The sequence below is a fragment of the Stegostoma tigrinum genome, chromosome 15, assembly GCF_030684315.1.
Source record: "Stegostoma tigrinum isolate sSteTig4 chromosome 15, sSteTig4.hap1, whole genome shotgun sequence".
NCBI lineage: Eukaryota > Metazoa > Chordata > Chondrichthyes > Orectolobiformes > Stegostomatidae > Stegostoma > Stegostoma tigrinum.
The window spans coordinates 58,834,070-58,854,046 of record NC_081368.1 but is presented as its reverse complement, the minus strand read 5'-3'; the positions used below and the strand labels follow the sequence as shown (position 1 = coordinate 58,854,046).

Genomic DNA, 19,977 nt, shown 5'->3' with positions numbered 1-19,977 from the left:
TCCTGGCCTCTGTCCTGAGTTTGTAGTCACTGTGTTTATGTGGTGAGTCCGGTTGAGTTTCTGGCCAATGGTAACTCCCAGAATGTTAATAGTGGGGGATTCAGTGATGTTAACGCCATTGAATAATAAGGAGTAGTGGGTAGACTGTCTCTTATTGGCGATGGTTATTGCCTGGCATTTGAGTGATGTGAATGCTACTTGCTACTTTGAAACCCAAGCCTGGACATTGTCCAGATCTTGTTGCGTTTGAACAGGTCTTGTTGCATCTGAGGAAAGGTCACTGGACCCAAAATGTTAACTCTGTCTTTTCCTTCTCAGATGCTGCCAGACCTGCGGAGCTTTTCCAGCAACTTTGTTTTTGTTGCAGGAACAGGACTGCTTCAGTATCTGAGGAGCTGCAAATGGTGCTCAACATTGTGCAATCATCAGTAAACATCCCCACCCTGACCTTATGATGGAGGGAAAGTCATTGGTAAAGCAGAAAATGGTTGGGCCTAAGACATTACCCTGAGGAACTCCTGCAGAAATGTCCTGTAGCTGAGATGACTGACCTCTGACAATCACAACCATCTTTCTATATGCCAGCTATAATTCCAACCAGTACAGAGTTTGCCCCCTTATACCCACTAATCTTGCTAGGCTCCTCGATGCCACACTCAGTCAAATGCAACCTTGATGTCAAAGGCTATCACTCTCACCTCACTTCTGGAATTCAGCTCTTTTGTCCACACTTGAACTAAGGTTGTAGTGAGGTCAGGAACTGAGTGGCTCTTGCAGAACCCAAACAGGGCATCACTAAGCAGTTTATTGCTGAGCAGGTACTGCTTGATAGCACTGTTGATGACACCTTCCATCATTACACTGACGATTGAGAGTAGACTGATGGGGCAGTAACTGTCCAGATTAGATTTGTCTCGCTTTTTATGTATTGGACATAGCTGGGCAGTTTTCTACATTGTCGGGTAGAAGCCAGTGTCGTAACTGTACAGGAACAGCTTGGCTAGGGGAGCGGCAAATTCTGAAGCCCAAGGTTTCAGTACTTTTGCCAGAATGTTGTCAGGGCTTGTCGACTTTGCAGTGTCCAATGTCTCTAACAACTCCTTGATACCACGCGGAGTGAATTAAATTAGCTGAAGACTGGTATCCGTAATGCCGGGGACCATTGGAGGAGGCCATGATGGATCATCCATTCAGCACTTCTGGCTGAAGATTGCCGTGAATGCTTGAGCTTTGTCTTTTGCATCGAAATGTTGAAAGTGCTGTCATTATCATGGAATTTATTTCTGATGGAAGCAAAGTTTTCTGGTTTAAGACAGAAAATTTATTTCCATCATAAAATTTTACTTAATTCAACCCTAGATTTGATCTTTATTTGTATCTCTACTTTATTTGGACCAGTTTTAGTTTTTTTTTAAGCAACAGAACTCGAAAAAAACTTTTAAGTTTCCACATGTGCGTACTTTTTTGCTGACAAGTCATGCTTAAATATCACTATCAGTGTCAGGGGAAGTATGTGGCCTTGATCATCTTATGATTCTAGCTGAACGAGGATCAATGGTAACAAGAGGCTCGTAGAAGCACAAAAGTAGGAAAGAGTCCACTTAACTTTTCTATGATACTCTTAGAAGGCAAGAGCTCATGAAATCTTGTTGAGTAGTTTTGTCATGTAGTTCAAAGGCTTTGCTATGAAACTTGCTCAATTTTTGTTAAGTACAACTATTCCTTAAAATTGATACTACTTTTTCATACCATATTTGAGCTCTATAATGCCTGATTAATTCCAGAATCAGTTTAATCATAAGTTCACCCACCCCCTACAAATCTGCACAATGTCAGTTGATTCTTACTGTGAGTGGAGAGGAATCTAGTGTTATTGGCTAACATCGTGATTTTTCTCCAATCTCTGCTTGACTCTGTCTAATTTGCAGGGGTAATTCCAGACTTTAACTTACCATTATATATTCTGTCATTACCATTTGTCCAGCTGTCTCCAGAGTTGAAATCTCTCAAAGGCATAGTTTCCTCTGGCATTTGGAACTAAACTGTACACATCTTTCTGATGATGCTTTTAAACAGAAGGACATACATACATTGGACAATAAAGGACAATAAACTCTGGAGACAGAAAACCACAGCAGACTGTTGGAAAATCATTTTTCTTTTGTGTAATTCTAAGAATGACTCCGTGGCAAAATTATATCCCAACTATTGAATCACAGCATTTAAACAGGAAAGAAGTACAGTCAATGATAATCAAGTGACAAGAAGAATTTCGTAAAAACAAAGACATTGTGAAATAAAGGTTTAAAGTTACCACTTAAGTTCTTTGCCTTGGGGCATAAGTAACATCAATGAAAGAGTTAACTATCACTCTAAACATTACCCAGACAACATCTGTGGTAGGAAGTAGACCAGTCTCTTGCATAATTAGAATATGAATTGAATAGTTCCATCAACAAAAGGGCATGTCTGGTCTACTGGCCTGAAAACAAACGCAGCAGCAATGTAGGGCAAAAAAGGTCAGTCAGAAACAATGGGACCATTCGAGATGTCTGCAAGATGAAGGCTTGCTTTCTCAGCAGTAGAATTCACTTGTGGTTTTACTTTGAATTGAGAAGAAAACAGGTGCTGTGTGAATACTGGAAATACTTTAAATGACAACAATCTTGATAATATCAATTTTATTTTAAACATTAAAGGCATTGAGCTGATATACATTCTATTTTCATTTATATAAGACAAGCAACTCTGTTAAGTATTTGCAAATTCATTTACAACATACCTTTACTATATATTTAATGGTTTGGGACTTGGTTGACTATTTTTAATTGTTATATGAAGTGAAGATATTTGCTAACATATAAACTGGTTATGAAAGTTAAAATGAGTATTGAATTCATCTGATCATTTAAACGCACATCTCAACTGCTGCTGAGATCTGCTTATAATACTTAAAACATGTTTAAATGGAATGCATTTTATGATGCAATTTCCAAAATCATAATTTCTATAAAATGAGTGTTGCAACATTGCTATTGCACAATGTGGATACGAACAAACTTTCACTGCAGCAAAGCACACTGTACAATAACTATGTGATATTAAAACAACTCATGCTTAATGTATTTTGCATGTGTCTTAAGAAATCATGTAATACAGACACTACTTAACAGATGTCAGTCTCGTGATAGGCAGTGACAAAATAAGAATGCTGCATTCATCATTTTGTTTCCTGAAAATATGCATATAAAGTACATACAAGTGCATAATTAGAAAATATTTTTGCTCAAGAAAAATACTTCTTTTAGGGAAAATAGAAATGTAAAATAAATCCTCCTGAAAGACGACAGAGCAAGAGAGGACTATTTTGCCACAGTTGATATGCTGAGTGTGTTCAGACTTTGGTTATTTTGATAACAGTCCATGACCCCAAAGCAGAATAACTTTGAACCAACTCATGTAAAATACACACTCTAATGTGCAGACGGAAAATAATCTGAATCACACTGAATGGGGATCCCAAGCATTTGAATATTTTTTTTATACGCAAAAAATTGAAATGAGTTTCAGAACACAATGGACAAAGTTACCTGTTCGCAATTTCAGGTCAGTTAGTCACAATATAAAAATTAAAATTTTCTGAAGTGACAGAAGACAATGCTCAACTTTGTGCATTCTCAGATACAATGTTTTCATGATTCCTTTGGATCTTCTGTCTCAGCGTCCACAGATAATTGTCTGCACTAAATTTTTTGAGTTGCTCTGATGCCCAAGGGTTGGTATTAAATAATCTTCAAACTTCAGTCCTTTAGCACCTTGGGATCACGCAAACGTCGTATTTCCATTGTGTCGTGAACGTGACCTCTCCAAAGTAATGCGCCTATTTTCTGTGACAAGAAATATAAAATCAAACATTTGGATTTTACTGGCAAGTCTTCGAAAGAAAATAGCAAAACATGAAAGTAAAATTGAAAACATAAAACTGCTATGAAAATAGAAATAGAAAGAATAGCAAGTGTAGATTATATTGATGCTAAAATGCATTTGAGAATCTGTAAAACAATGTTCTTACGAGCAATGTGATTTAGCAGAAAGAGAATGCACAGACACATTATCTTGGACGGTTATGAAGCAGAAATTCCAACTAAAATTGCCAATATAATAGGAATCCATCAAGGTGACAACGAAGTGCATTTCAGCCACCTTTGGGGACGGAATTACACAGTGGTAAAAATGTACAGTGACCGTTAAAAGCAAAAGCAGCAAAGCAACAAAGATTGAATGGTAGAAATGCACACAAGGTCTGCTGGCTCCCTTTCATGTAGGATGCCTATGATCCATAATATTAACCGTTCCACTACCAGTAACACTGGAGTTTGAATTTGGACAGTGGATTCTATTGAGAGCATCTTTGGCAAGGTACTCTTGGCTGCAAAGTGATTGATGTGTCTTGTAGCATCTGGAGCCAAGCTATAAAAGCATTACTGCAACAAACACGTCAGTTCTGCTACCTAAGGCTTAGCATAATAGAGCTAATTCACTAAAATTACAGCAATTCCACTAGCGTCCATTTTGTACGGCCATGAAACTACATAAGACAATAAGACATAGATGCTCTTTCAATGAGATAATCTAATATATGACATTTGCTATAAGTGCATTATTTACTACACCATCATAAACAAATGTAAAACATAAAATAAGCTGCCGAAGAGATGCTCTTTGTTCTCTTTTCTGGAAGACTGATGTATGGATAAGTACCATATATAAATCACAAAGCTTTTTCTCCTCCAGTTGATGATCTTTCTCATTGTTGAACTGGGACGGCGCTGCTCTGCAGTGAGCTCATACAGTATATAAATAAAATAAGAGCTTATTGAAAATAGTAAAATGCATTTTAGGACGACACCTATTACACAATTATTTATTTGCAGCAATGCGACCATCCCAGAGAAAACCCTGAAACTGAAGATCCTGCAAAATTGTACACTTACATAACTAAAAGTGCAACTGATTAGTAGTATTCTTTAAACAAAAACTCCTAATAAGGCAGCAAACAAATGTGCCAACTTCAAAGAAAATTAATACAATGCCGAACAATGCCAACAAAAGGTTTTTTTGCAGGATGTTCATGTCCAAAACTTCATCTTTGAAAATCAATACAATACACGTGCTGAACAGATATACAATAGTCATCTGACGGAAGTAATTCAGTGAATTCAATTTCTGTTATCAAGCACAATTTGTAAACTGTGCGAGATGGTGTAAGTAGTGCTCTCTTGGATCAGCATACCACGCATTAGTATGAAAGAATGTAGATCTACCCCCAGCTAAAGTTCAAACTTAAACTGCAGAAATATACAAAATAGATACCAGTCAACTGGTGGAAGAATTTATAAGCTCTCATAATAGGGGTAACAAACTTTTCTGCATAAAGTTTCTAATGCAATTATATACAGGCAGTTTCTGGATTGCCAATGGGTTCCATTCTGGAATAAGGAACGGGTCAAATTCTCCCTTTTACGTTTCAATTCAGTCAACATCTCCATTGGCTGTCAAGATTTCATAACCCAAAGCAGAGAGAGCTTATTTCTTATGCTAAGTGTAGCTTATGTGGACCAAATAAAACAATTATTCTCAATAAGCATCCACACCTTGTGCAAACAAAACTCAAATAATATTTTTGTCAGCAATACATACTGATTATAATGAGGGTAGCCAGGTGGACACATTAGAATAGGAGTTCCCTGATTGAGGCTTTTAACCTGGTCCAATCAGGGAGCCCTCGCTGACAGATAAGAACAGAAGAGACAGACATCCTTTTTACACCGAGATAATGGGAACTGCAGATGCTGGAGAATCCAAGATAATAAAATGTGAGGCTGGATGAACACAGCAGGCCAAGCAGCATCCCAGGAGCACAAAAACTGACGTTTCGGGCCTAGACCCTTCATCAGAGCCACTCTCTGATGAAGGGTCTAGGCCCGAAACGTCAGTTTTTGTGCTCCTGGGATGCTGCTTGGCCTGCTGTGTTCATCCAGCCTCACATTTTATTATCCTTTTTACACCGAGTTCTGTCTGTGAGGGAGCTGGATTAACATCAAGGACTAAATAAAAGGTGACTTGACAACAGGATACCGACCTCTGTGGAGTTATTTCAGAATACACAACCCGAACATGGCAAACATTTTGCACTGTGTGCCCAATTATGTGCCAGGAGCTTCTACTTTAAATTGGGAAAGAAACCTTTCTTCAGGTGACTTTGATAAGAAAATTAATTTGTAGATTAGCTTCAGACATATATTCACTGGGTGAAGTTTTGTCATGATGTTAGGGCTCTGGCCTGCCAGCTGGGCAGCTAGCAAGAGACACAGGTGGCCTCTTCTCAGGAAATCCCACCAAACCACAAGCCAATGAGGCAGCAGCAATACCACCAGGGGACTGAAGTCTTGGCCAATGAGAGCTGCTAGCCATTCAGCAGGTGGAAGCACTTGAGCTCCCAAGGGGAGCCAGGGAATGGATGGGAATTTAGAGAGCTATGTTAAGTCCTCTGGGCTGTAGGGTGTCCAGGCAGGGGATAAGATGTTGTTCTTCAAATCCGCGTTCCAAATCACAGCGACACTGGAGGAGGCTGAGGACGGACATGTCTGAGGTGGAGTGGGGCAGTGAATTGAACTGGGCAGTGACCAGGATGTTAGGTTGGCTGTTACAGGCCAGACAGAGATGCTTGGTGAAATGGTCACTTAAGTCAACATTTGGTCACACCAACTTATAGAAGACCACATCAGGAGCACTGGATGCAATAGAGGTTGGAGGAGATTCAGGTGATACTCTGTAACACTTGGAAGGGCTGTTTTAGGGCCCCAGATGGAGGTGAGGGAGGTGGTTAACGTAAAAGATGCAACACCTGTATCTCCTGCAACCAAGTCTATTGTATCCGGTGTTCCCGATGTGGCTTTCTCTTATGTCAGAGAGGAAGGAAGCTTTCTGTTCATATTGAGTAACTGCCCCGGTATTACTTTATAATGCTAAGAAGCTGTCAAAGCTTTTGTTCAATAGAGTTAATCTCTATGAGCACAACGTAATGGGGCAGTTGTTAAGAATAAAAGGAAAATTGAATGTGTCTTAGTGAACAGGATTACAAACAGCATTGGGATATGTCCAATGTTATGGATGGAAACAAATCACAAGATGGTAGTCCACCTCAACTATTTAATTTCCAATGCTTTATTTTTCTCCTTACTCTCCAAGTTCTCTTATCATGGAAAATGGTCCATTTTCTTGTGCGGGTTAAATGTTTTTTGGTCATGGACATGTCAGGGCAAATCAAGTCTTCTACCATTGTAAAATCAAACTTAAATACACAACATATACATTGTCCTCGCAAGAAAAGCAACAATGGAGTTTTTTTTAAAGACTGAATTAACGTTAATATGATAACATAAGGATAAGTATCAAAATCAGACTAAAGATCTACAGAAAGGCTAAACACAGTGACATGAACTGTTCCACGTTAATAATCAGTGCCTGTTATCAGGAGAATTCAGATCTGAAAGACTTATCAATACAGACAGCTCCTGTCCACAATGAGGCCACTTGTAGCAATCACCATGTTCTTCTAACTACGAGTTAAAATCTGATCATGAACAGTTACTAATATCTGTTTCTTTAAAGCAAATGGCATAATAATTAATTAGTTAACAAGAATAGCACATTGATAGCACAATGTCAATGGATGTAAGTTACCTTTTAAGCAAATTTCTAGAGGCATCTGATAATGTCCCTAATAAGAGATAGTTAACTGAAGTTGAAAGAGCATAGAATTGAGGAAAAATTATTTACTTTGTAGGATCTTGGTAGAGCTGAAAGAAATAGATTGCAGACACAATCAGCAGATTCAGTAATTAGCAGGATTTGTCCAGTGATGCTCACAAGGATCTGTGCTGGAGCATCAACTAATCACTGCATCGTTAATGGCTCATATAATTTTTAAAAACAGGCAAGAAGTTTAAGCTTTTTTATCTTGCACTCATTCAGACTGAAACACACTATAACCAATTTCTGAACGAAACAAGAATTTATACAGCAACAGAAAATGATACTGATAGTATGGACTATGGTTGGCGTGGAGATGTTAATTATCTTCATTAATAGATTAACTTCAAACTAGGTAAGTCAACTCTAATTGCTTAGGCCATTGTCAAAGCGATGCAAAAGAGACTGGTTGTCTCTACAGTTCTTTTCTCAGTGAGAAAGGTGAGATTCATTGATGTTTTCTTCTTGCCCAAGAATAAAGAAAGAGGAAAATGTAGAAGCATTGGAAAAGGTGCAGAGGAAATCTACCAGGATATTGCCTGGAATGGAGGGAATGTCTTATGACGAAAGTTTGAGAGAGCTAGGGATTTTCTCTTTAGAACAACAAAGGATGAGAGGTGACTTGACAGAGGTGTACAAAATGATCAGAGGTATAGATAGTGTAGACAGCCAGAGACTTTTTTCCTCGGGTGGAGGTAGCTATTATGAGGGGGCATAGTTTTAAAGTGAGTAGAGGTAGATATAAGGGAGACGTTAGAGGTAGGTTCTTTATTCAGACAGTGGTTGGGACATGGAATGCATTGCCAGAGAGGGTAGTGGAGTTGGCCTCATTAGGGGCATTTAAGCAGCTATTAGATAGGCATATGGATGATAGTATAAGGTAGGGGGTGGAGGTTAGATAGACCTTAGGGTTAAGGTAAAATTTTCGGCACAACATTGTGGGCCAAAGGGTCTGTACTGTGCTGTACTGTTCAATGGCCTTCAGTGTGAATATATGTAGCCTCTTCAATGCACTTCTTGACTTTGATGATAGGATAGAAAACCACAGATCCAAATTCACCAATTACACAAAGATCATAGGCAATATAGACGGAAGCACAGCCTGAAGGAGATAGTGACAGATCAAATGATTGAGGAAAACTGTGGAATGGAGTTCAATGTGAGCAAATATTACTTTATCCAGCTCGGATGAAAGGAATCTTAAAACTGTATAATTTCTACATGGTGAAAGATTAGACATAATTTCATACCTAAAAAGACTTTGTGACCCAAGGTGCCTAAATCGCTTAAAAAAAAAAATCATGGTAAGGGAACTAATCTAAAACAACAATGGAATACTGATGTTAAAGGGTGATATGAACAAAATATTCAAGTGAAAAAGGGATAGGCTAGATTGGGAGAAATTATTTCTGTTAGTTGAGGTCTCCATGACTGGGCTGGCTGGGAGCATGGTCAAAGAAACTGAGCTACATGCTTCAGGAATGAAATAAGGATACACTTTTTCATACCCAGGAGGCAGATGAAGCTTGGAATTTTCTTCTACAAATGCAATTGGTGCGCAATCAATTGTTAATTTTAAACTTGGGATTGGAACACAACTCATGGGGTAGGGTGCGGGAGTTAACACAAAAGTTAAAGATGCTATCAAACACAAAAAGTCCTTAAGTTACTTGTCTGTTTAGACTCAGGGTTAGGTTTCTGTACTTCACAAGAATTATTTTGCTAAATAAATAGATTCCAACGACAGTAAATAACGATGAACTGCCAACTTATAACTCCAAAAGTTCAAGCTCCTTTCTAAAACCTGCTCTACATACATATACACAGAGACATAGACAGACAAAAAAAACTGTATAGGAGATGGAAAATAAATACTGAGGAAATGGTTCAATAGCACCAGTCCTCAGGATTCGATGAAGTGTTCATTTTGTTTCCCACAGTCTTCAGGTCTTTGACATTTTCCTTCAGGTTCTCTTAAATATTCATGGATGGTACAAAGAGATTGTTTCACTAATGATAAATTCACTTCATGATAGGGTAACAGCAACAGCTACGGCAACTGGTAGGAGAAAAGAAATTGGCTTTCTGAGATAGTAGGAACTGTAGATGCTGGAGAAATTGGCTTTTGTTGGGTTTCAGGTTTTTAGTGAAAAGATACACTACATGCCCTTTCAGCAGTCTAAGGGCTTCTGCCAGTATCATTCACATGTACAAGCTGTTCAGTTACCCAGGATCCAATCAGATAATTATTGCCAGGTTGATGGAAATTGGCATCCACAATAAGTCAAAACTGTACAACCCAATCAGCAAGTGGTTGCTGGCCGAATCTCATTTTATAAACTGCCCCTGGTGTCACAATACATACAACTAAGAAGCTGAGAAAGCAGCTGCTTTCCTGACAGGGAAATCAGAATGAACTGCCAACTGGATTTTTGGGGTGGTGGGTTACCTCTATTAGCAACTGAAGGAAGCGATGGGGAGTGTTCAAGCATGTGGCCAGTGAAAGCCACTCTGCTCCCTTTGTCTCCGATTCCCCTTTCCTTGAGATCCTCCACCTCAATAAGTGCCCCGTCAAAAAAAACATACCTATTCACTGATGGAATTTTTCTTGGCTGTACAATCTGGGCCTCTAGTGACCTGACTCAGCTACATGTCTATCAGATACACCAGGGTGAGACATTATTGAAGAGCCTACTGGCTGAATAGCAAGCTCGCCTGAGACAGCTTAAACACCTAATTGGTGCCTGATTCAGTTCTGTCACACACTGGTGGGGGTGAGGAAGATGAGGGGATAGTTAGCAAATGGTCATCTGCCCTAACACTTAGTGCACTCAGTGCGAAATCTTTGCCAATGTTTTAAAAAATAGATGTACAAGTGAATCCATCGCCTTCAGCCCTAACATCGCTAATGCCACCACCATACTAGCTTTTGACACATCAGAAATCCCCTTATACCACCTTCATAGTCACCCACCCCATGAACAAGTCTCAGGGGCCTCATACAGATGATAGAAAAACTTTGAACAGCCTAATACTCTTCTTACTTCTCCATATTTGATAGTGAAAAAGCTCCCATTAAGCATTGTACAATTTTTCACAAAATTTCATGTGACACTAAATCAGAACAGTATGTCTGATGTCTTATGTCCAATGTTCAGGTTTGTGCCTCCTACATTGGCTTAAGTCCCATGGTCTGGGACAAATAGGGTCTGATTGAACATAGCAACAAGTTCAAATGGCTCTGCTAACCTGTGTCGCCACTAAAAAAAATGTGAACAATGAAGGCAGTAGTTCCACATCCGCCTCCCATTTTTAAAGATTCATGGAGTCTTCTTAACTCAGTGTCAATCTGACACATTGCTTCCTCTGACCTAGGAATCTAGAACGATGGGGCACAGTTTCAAGCTGAGGCATCATTCACAGACTGAGGAGAAATTTCTCCTCTGTCAGGCTAGTGAAGCTGTGGATTTTCTTCCACAGGGTTCTAGATGCACCATACTGAATATAGTTAAAGCTGACATGGGCAATTCTTTGAACTTTCGGGGAAACAATTGATATGGGAAGTGAGAAAGGAAATCATGTTGGAGTCCAAGATTGACAACAATCATAATGAATAGGACAGTAGACACAACAGGTGATACAATCTTTCCATGCTCCTATTTCTCATATTCCTGTGCACTTAAGGTGAAGTATTTAATTTGAGGAAAGCAACTTATCAAGTGTAGTAAACAGCTAGTTAACTTCCACCACAAAAACAGAATGTGATTAAAAAAAAGTTAAGGTTATGAGAGCTAGTACTGAAAAATAGGTAATTAGTGCAGATTTACCTCAAACGGAAAATTAGATACTTAAACAAATGCAAGGCTTTCATGTGTGCAGGCATCAAGGTCTTAAGCCAGACATTCAAAATTTGACCGTGACAAAAAAAATCCAAAGTACAAACTTAACTTGATTTGGCCACATGATAATTGTGGATACTGAGAATAGCTGCTGTAAAACAAAACCCAATGAACACTTTGATAAACTATTTATGTACAGTCACAATATAAACCATTATTAATTTAAAAAGCACCCAAATCTCTACTGCAGTCTTATTGCTAGTAGAAATTACTTAAATGCCTAGTATCTAGAATCTGTTTAATAAGTTTAATTTTTCTGTCAACTATCTAAATTTTAATTTCTCAAAACAAATTAGTGGAATGATTATTCCTAGATGATGACAGCTTTACCAAGCCCGGGAAGGGACCACGGTGAGATGAGGCCTATTCGGAGACCAACTGGGTACGTACTTACAACAATCAACTATTCTACAATGCGTAGGGCTTTTCAGTTAACCTTGCTTAATTAGAACTCTGCTGGAATGTAAGTTAATTAGTGTGTAAGAATAGAATAGGAGTTATTTTAGTGAATCACTCTGTGGCTCAACAGTCTGATAGGAAATTAGAACAGATAGACTGGTTAACAGTTTTGAACAGCTCATTAACAGGCAATATGAACAATGAAGTCTCTGAGGATGGTATTTGAGGGAGCTATGGAGCTGGGTATGCAGAACAGCTTGAGATAGATTAAAAAAAGGATGGTGTAAGGTTTAGGCCTGATTGATCAAGGACAGAGGTATAAGCGTATGCCCAATAACTTAAAGGCATGTGGATAAATTTTAAACTGCATGTTTCACTTAATGGCTTAGATAGAGAATTCAATGCTTCATAGAATATTTTAAAAGCAACTTGCATACATTGGACATCCTAATCAATCTGGTCCAGTCTGTTACAGTTTTGATGTTTTTGCCGTATAGTCTGTGTCAATTTCCATATTAGGCTCTTAAACTAAACATGTCACCATTTTGTTTGCAGTCAAACCTGATTGAAATTTTAATTATGGTTAATATTGTGGTGGTGATTTCAACTGCTGTGTCAGAAACATTTATTAATTACAACAATAATAATTCTCATATTTCAGGATCTGATGCAATCCTAAATGACTCTAACAATTAGCCACCATAGTCTGTACTGCGCACTGCTCCTGTGATTGGTTTGGTTTACATAATTCAATATATTTTAGAGCTGGTAATACAAGCTTGTTCAAAGGCATGATACATTCTTAGATTTTAGCCCGTTTCTGGTGTAAAGCTATGCATGTTAACAGAAAGGAATAATTTTGAATGATGGCGTTTAATACAGATTACCTATTAGACGATCAGAGAAATTTAATACGTCTGGAACTTGTTTTATCATCTACATGGCGATCTTTTCCAGTAAGTGAAAAACTTGGACAACCTGAGCAACTGAATCACAGTAGTAACTGAAAAAAAATTCTAACTGATAAGTGGGTAGATGTTCTTCTCATCAGTTACTGAATAAAAAGGAATCTCAAAAAAACTTTTATTTTTCAGAGGATACAGGTGTTGTCAGCGAGGCTAGCATTTAATACTCATCCCTAATTGCCCATGTGCAAGTTATAAAGAGCTGCCTCCCTGAAAAACTGGTGGTCGTGAGGTACATCTGTAACACTTTCAGGAAGGGATCTTCAGGTTTTTGATTTAGTAAAGACGGATTCCAAGGCAGAATCCTGTATGGCTTGGAAGAGAATTTACAAGCTGTGGTGTTTTCATGCACCTGCTGCTGGAGAACTTCAGATACGATGAGTCATAGGTTTGCAAAGAGATATTGATGGATCCTCGGTGAATTGAAGTGCACTGTGTACCTGGTACACACTGCTGCTACTGTGCTGTGGTAGTGAAAGAGATGTCATTCAGCAGCTACTTTCTCCCAGATGGTGTTGAGCTTCTTGAATGTTGTTGGAGCTGAACGCAACAAGTTAAGTGGAGAGCATTTCATCATACTCTTAACTTTTGGCAAGTAGACCTGAATAAATGTTGCGGTGTTACACAGAACAATTACAAAATTAGAATTTTTATTTACTTGGGATGTAGTATAGGAACATGTCTGGTCCTTTTTTGCAAGTTTATATTTGGAGCTAATAAAATTAGGGACAGTTTAACTGTTTGTACCATCAAGCCTTAATTCCAAAATAATTGACAGAGGAATGTGAATAGATATACATTTCACAATCAGTCTAAAATCTTACTTGATAAGAATACATTACAAGATGCTTGGATCAAACAATTAAAAAATATCAGAAATTCAACATATGAAAGCTGAAGGATAATCTTCAGAATTATTTACTGTGACAACAGTTTGTGAAATGCATTTTTGTCTCTGTATCATTTAGAACATTTGATTATGGCCTCTGAAAATGACAATGCAGAAAACAGTGGGAGGTGCCATTGATCACTTGCCAGGAATGTACAGATGTAGGCAAATATTTTCAAACCCAAGTAACTACAGGAAATTCGACGTTGATTACACAATAGCACCACTTAAAAACATGGCTAGAAATCGCACAGTGCAAGTGCAGTTTGGAACACATGTTTGCTGCACTGTATGTTTTTCTTGAATAAGTACAAATATTTTAATAAAGCAGACTGTTCTCACAAAGTTATGGTTGAGATATTCTCTGAGCTCTCAAGATGGATTGCATTTATGTGCTCTAAATCTGTTCTCTTGCTGACACATTGAATTAATTTACATGGAAATAATTCCTGCCAATGTTTTGGGAATAAATGTGATTTTATAAAGACTAACTTTGGTTTTTAGGTTTTAGTGTTATGTTACACTGTCCTGAGGATTTGAAGGCAACTCCATGAGTCCAATTTTCTTTTTAGCTGAGAGATTGCCACCAAGAACCTTGGAGCAATTAATCGTTAAACACCCTTCTGTGCACAATAAATGAAGCATCTGAGGAATAGTCAGTTTTTAACAAAGTTGTCTTCTACTAGTTAGCTTACAAGTAAGTTTGGAGTTATTGTTTGCCCCACTGAGCTCTGGAAAGGTTCCAATGTACTTTCAAGATAGAAAGAGATCAACACATTTAATTTCTTTAGAAAGTTATGCCATCTTGATTTCCCAACTTATTAAGTACTCTGGCTGCCACCATGACCAAATATATGCTCGTACAATAGCAAACATCAATAATTGATTGTGCTTTTGGGACAGAAAAACTAACGGAACAAATTTCACAATTCTGTGAACCAACACACTGATGTTCAAGTTTAATCCATATGTTTTCTGTGCATAGATCAGAGGATGAAATTGAAACTACAATGAAAGGTTTAATGGTTAAAATGTGGCATTGAATTGAATGCCTCAATATTTTTAAATATATGCGTAAAATCACCCTCAAGTTCATTTATTTGCTGACCGCTGTATCACTAAATATTTCATTTCAATCCTGCATTAACATTGTTAAGCTAATGAACACAAGTCTTAAGTACCAATCCAGAGTTTAGTAAATTTATGACACATAAAACAGACAGCAGAATATTGAACATGCTAATGTTTTATAATCAGATGTCACTTGTCAAATATTAATCCTTTAGTCCTAAGCTTCTCAAATATTTCTTTATTTCCAGGGGCCTTGGGTACCTTTAATGAATTCAAATCAAATTCTGCTTGGTCATTATCTAACACCGGTTGAGAATGTTTGAGCTCATTTAATTTGAGGGGAATTAATCATTTAATGTGAAGAATCTAACGCCACTGAAAATGAACAAAACTTCAACAGCAAACATATCTCAATTCTTGGCTGACAACTTTGAATGTCAAATAATGCTGAACACAAATCAGTAATCATCAAGCTGTGAACTTAGCAATGTAATTGTTATATTCTTTTGAGTCACCATTAATTTTTGGTCCTTAAATGATTCTTTTAATCTTGTCAGAGGGGTATCAGCTGAATGTCACAGCAGCGTTAATTTCAAGGTTCATTGTTTCTATTTGATACAAAAGGAAAGACACAGAAACCTTACTATGTCTGTGACTGGGGTTGCGAATCTGCTGTTGAGAATTAATTTGGTTTTGTAGAAGTAAACTTTTGTTTTCTTAAATAGAAAAGTTTCACAAGATAGCAATAGGCTGTAGTAGATTTACTCCTCAAATAAAGAGCAAATGTCCTCTTGTGGATTACATTTTAAACAATAATCCCTGTATTCTAACAAAGAAAATAAAAACTGCAATGTTGGTAATTTGAAATTTAAAAAAGCAAATGCTGGAAGCACATAGCAGGTCTGTCAATATCTGTACAGAGAAAAACAGAGGCAGTATGCAACGGAGGTGATGAGGTTTCTTCTGCTGGCTGGAAAGCTGGTTAGATATAGTTCGGATTCATCACTTTTGGGGGGGATTCATTATGGCATACAAATTAATCCCAGATTTGGAACCACCACCAGTCAAGAACTTTTTTTTATTCATTCACAGGATGAGGGCGTTGCTAGGCAGCATTTGTTGCCCATCCCTAATTACCCAGAGGGCAGTTAAGAGTCAACCACATTGTTGTGGGTCTGGAGTTGCATGTAGACCAGACCAGGTAAGGATGGCAGTTTCCTTCCCTAAAAGACATTAGTGAACCAGATGAGTTTTTCTGACAATCGACAATGGGTTCATGGTCATCATTAGTTCCTTAATTCCAGATACTTATTGAATTCCAATTCCACCATCTGCCATGAAAGGATTCAAACCCGGGTCCCCAGAACATTAACTGGGTCTCTGGATTAACTGCTCGGCAATAATACCACGAGGCCATTGCCAGCCAATTAGAAGCTGGCAGCTGTACTGAATGGCAGTGCCTCTGGGGGAATATGGCACCCACTGTCTGCCTAATTTAAATTTCCTCACTGCTATTGTTGGATTTGAAATCACAAATTTGAACTATGAGCTTAGGCAACTGGGTTATTGGTTCAATTGAATCACTATACCACCATGCCTTAAACTGCGAACAGTAATTATAGGTCTAATTTCAATTTGCAGTTTCACTGCTGTGAGGAGATTGTTCAACTTCAGATCTCACACCAAAGCTGATGGTGGAAAGAAAATTCTGGGCCAGGGTGGTTGCAGGGGAGTGTGGAAAATAGAAGGTGGCAGGCTCCTCTTTCGCCAAATTAAATAGCCTCCCATCACCAAACCTATCACAGGAGGAGAATTAAATTCTGTCTAGAATTACACTTTAGTTCTGTGACCGTTCATCAATATAATGCTTTAATGCAAGTTTAGCAAACAATTATTTTGGAATTTCTGTTTTTATTTCATATTTCAATGTCAAAATTGTAACTGTAATTTTAAAGATTTAAACCTTGTGGATCAGTTGCTAGTTTTTGTTGCCACGTTATGTGCCTTTGGAATTGGACAATGTCCTCACAGAAGTACATTTGTGCCACACAAATGCCAGACAATGATCATTATCAATAAAGGACAATCTAACCCCTGCCTTTTGACATTCAATGGTGTTACCATCACTGAATCCTGGTATAAAGTAGAAGTTGACCCGCACCCCCCCCACCCCGAGAACTAAAACCGAAATACCTAAGGAGGAGTGCCTCACCTTAAAGGGCTATGGAAGTGGTGTAACCCGCCTTTCAGCAACTTCGACTGGTTAAATAAAATAAATCCCTGACATTCACTTTTACAATTAACAAGTAACAATTTATTGATCTGACTCTAAGAGTGAACAAATTAACTAAATTATTACGAAACCAAATAAAATCCTTCCAACTATTAACTATTCCCGAATAAAACAACTAACTATTCCCGAATATGACAAGATTCTAATATTATTCTATTCCAATAAATACAAGTTGGACTTATATAAAATAAAGTTTATAGGAAAGAATTTAGCCTCTCAAAATCACAGCCAGATTAGGTTTCTTCCGGGATATTCTATGATTAGATTCCCTACAGTGTGGAAACAGGCCCTTCGGCCCAACAAGTTCACACCGCTCCTTGTAGAGTCCCACCCAGACCCATCCCCCTATACAGGCAATTTAGAATGGCCAATCCACCTAACCTGCACATCTTTGGACTGTGGGTGGAAACCGCAGCACCCAGAGGAAACCCATGCGGACATGGGGAGAATGTGCAAACTCTACACAAGACAGTCCCCCGAGGTGGGAATCGAACCCGGGTCCCTGGTGCTGTGAGGCTGCAGTGCTATTCACTGAGCCACCATGCCACCCTTATGCCTTCTCTGTCAAATATTCTGTCAGGTATACATTCTCCATCGATTCTTCTGATAAGGAATATTAACTAGTTGTGCCTTAGGTACCTTTGATTTAGATACTGCTTTCTCTAAAATTTAGAGAAAACTGTGAGAGTTAGCCATTCTCTCTTGTGAGCTGACAGCTGTTAACTCTAGCAGATGACAGTTAGTTCTCCTGTCTTTGCCCAATTGCCCCTCCTTTTATACCCTTGATGACATATCAATTTCTTACAATAAGACTGGTTCCATGTTGTCAAAACTATCGGATTTTAAATTTGATTTGTTATTTGTATCTAAGTGCCTGATTCCAATTGATTACCTAACTTCAAAACATGTTGTCTTGGTCCCAGAACAAAACTGCTGCTTGGCTTGCTAACTGTATGTTCTGTTGGTACAAGTGTTTCAACTCAAGTTCTCCTACAAATCCACAAGCTGTTGCCCAAAGACATCCTTTTTCATTCCCTAAGCGTAGAAAAAGCATATTATCATTTAAAGGAAACACACACAGTTTCCCACCCCAAGCATTTTACAAACATCAAATTCAAGCTTTCTGCCTTCCAAACCACAAGTACTTTACCAACTTCGCAACAATTCTGCACTATCAACATCCTGGGAGCTTACCATTGACCAGAAACTCAACTGGAGTAATCACATAAACAGAGTGGCTACAAGAGCAGGTCACAGGCTAAGAATACCGTAGCAAGTAACTCATCTCTTGACTCCCCATAGCCTGTCCATCATTTACAAGGCACAAGTCAGGACTGTGATAGACTGTGCCTGGATGACTGCATCTCCAACAACACTCAAGAAGCTTGACGCCATCCAGGGAAAAGCAACCTGCATGATTTGCACCATATCCACAAGCATCTACTCCCTCCACCACTGACACTCAGTAGCTGCAGTATGTATTCTCTACAAAATGCCCTACAGAAATTCACCAAAGATCCTCAAACAATAGCTTCAAAACTCTCATCCATGTGGAAGGATAAGGACAGCAGATCAACGGGAATGCCACCACCTGCAAGATCCCCCTCAAGCCATTCACCAATCTGACTTGGAAATATATTGCTGTTTCTTCACTGTCACTGGGTCAAAACCCTAGAATTCCCTCTAATGACATTGCGGGTCAACCCACAGTACATAGACTGCAGCGGTTCAAGAAGGCACTCACTACCACCTTGTCAAGAGCAACTAGGAATGGGTAATTAATACTTGCCATCCAGTCACATCCACATCCCATGAATGAAAAGAAATTAAAAACTGATCGAATGAGTGAACATGGCATAAAAGTTGTCATGGTGGCAACAAACCAATTGGTTCAGTCATTTGTAGCAAATCTGCCATCATTGAGGTGTGAACTATTTGCGTATCTATTGCAATGTGCTTGAATTTTAATTGTTTCTGAAGTGTATTTACAAAGTAGCTTCCCACACCTTCTCAAAGGCATTTATGCGAAAGACAGATATCCTGAAATAAACAAATAAATAAAGAATTCTGTCAGGCTATAAATCAATGGCCGGTCTAGTGGGGTCTGTTGTTAAATGACACCTTACATCAGTTGCTTACAGAATTTACAGCATGAACAATGCAGGCATACAGAACTCTCAAAATAATAGTTTCTTCCATTGTTTTATCACCTCATGTCATGTGTTCTGCCCCTTCACTTAAATTTTTGATTTGTAGTTTGTGCTTTCCTTTGCTTACATTCAAGCCATTCCACAAGAGACCACAGTAATTATACAGATCTGCTGGCAGTTTGAATCAATTTGAAATCCTAAAATATCTTGACAACACTCCTCTTAATTGATTACCCGTACAAATGCTTTCACTCAGGACTATTAAACGAATAGTTATTATGAAACCTTACAAGGGGTACAGGGATGCTATATATCCGTGGGAAAGCAAAGTTAGCTAGGCAATTGTCTTTTCAAAGAATGAAACTGACATTGCAGAGGTCTCCTTGCCGGGTGCATCTTTTCACTAATGATATGTAGTGGCTGTGAGCCTGCAATAAGCATGTATGTGTCCATTCAGATTCCCATCATTTTGTGAAGCAGGGCCGAGTTTCTCAAA

At 38.5% G+C, this 19,977-nt stretch overlaps 1 protein-coding gene across 5 annotated transcripts in view; it reads right to left on the bottom strand.

Moving 5' to 3' along the window:
* Positions 1–2,666: 2,666 nt before the first annotated feature.
* The window catches only part of diaph2 (diaphanous-related formin 2), a 632,555-nt gene continuing 615,244 nt past the window's right edge, over positions 2,667–19,977 (bottom strand). For all 5 annotated transcript variants that reach the window (XM_059651484.1, XM_059651487.1, XM_059651485.1 and 2 more), the window contains one exon: positions 2,667–3,887. In XM_059651484.1, coding sequence (XP_059507467.1) covers positions 3,823–3,887 — 65 coding nt within the window. In that variant the 3' untranslated portion in view covers positions 2,667–3,822. The remainder of the gene's footprint in view (positions 3,888–19,977) is intronic.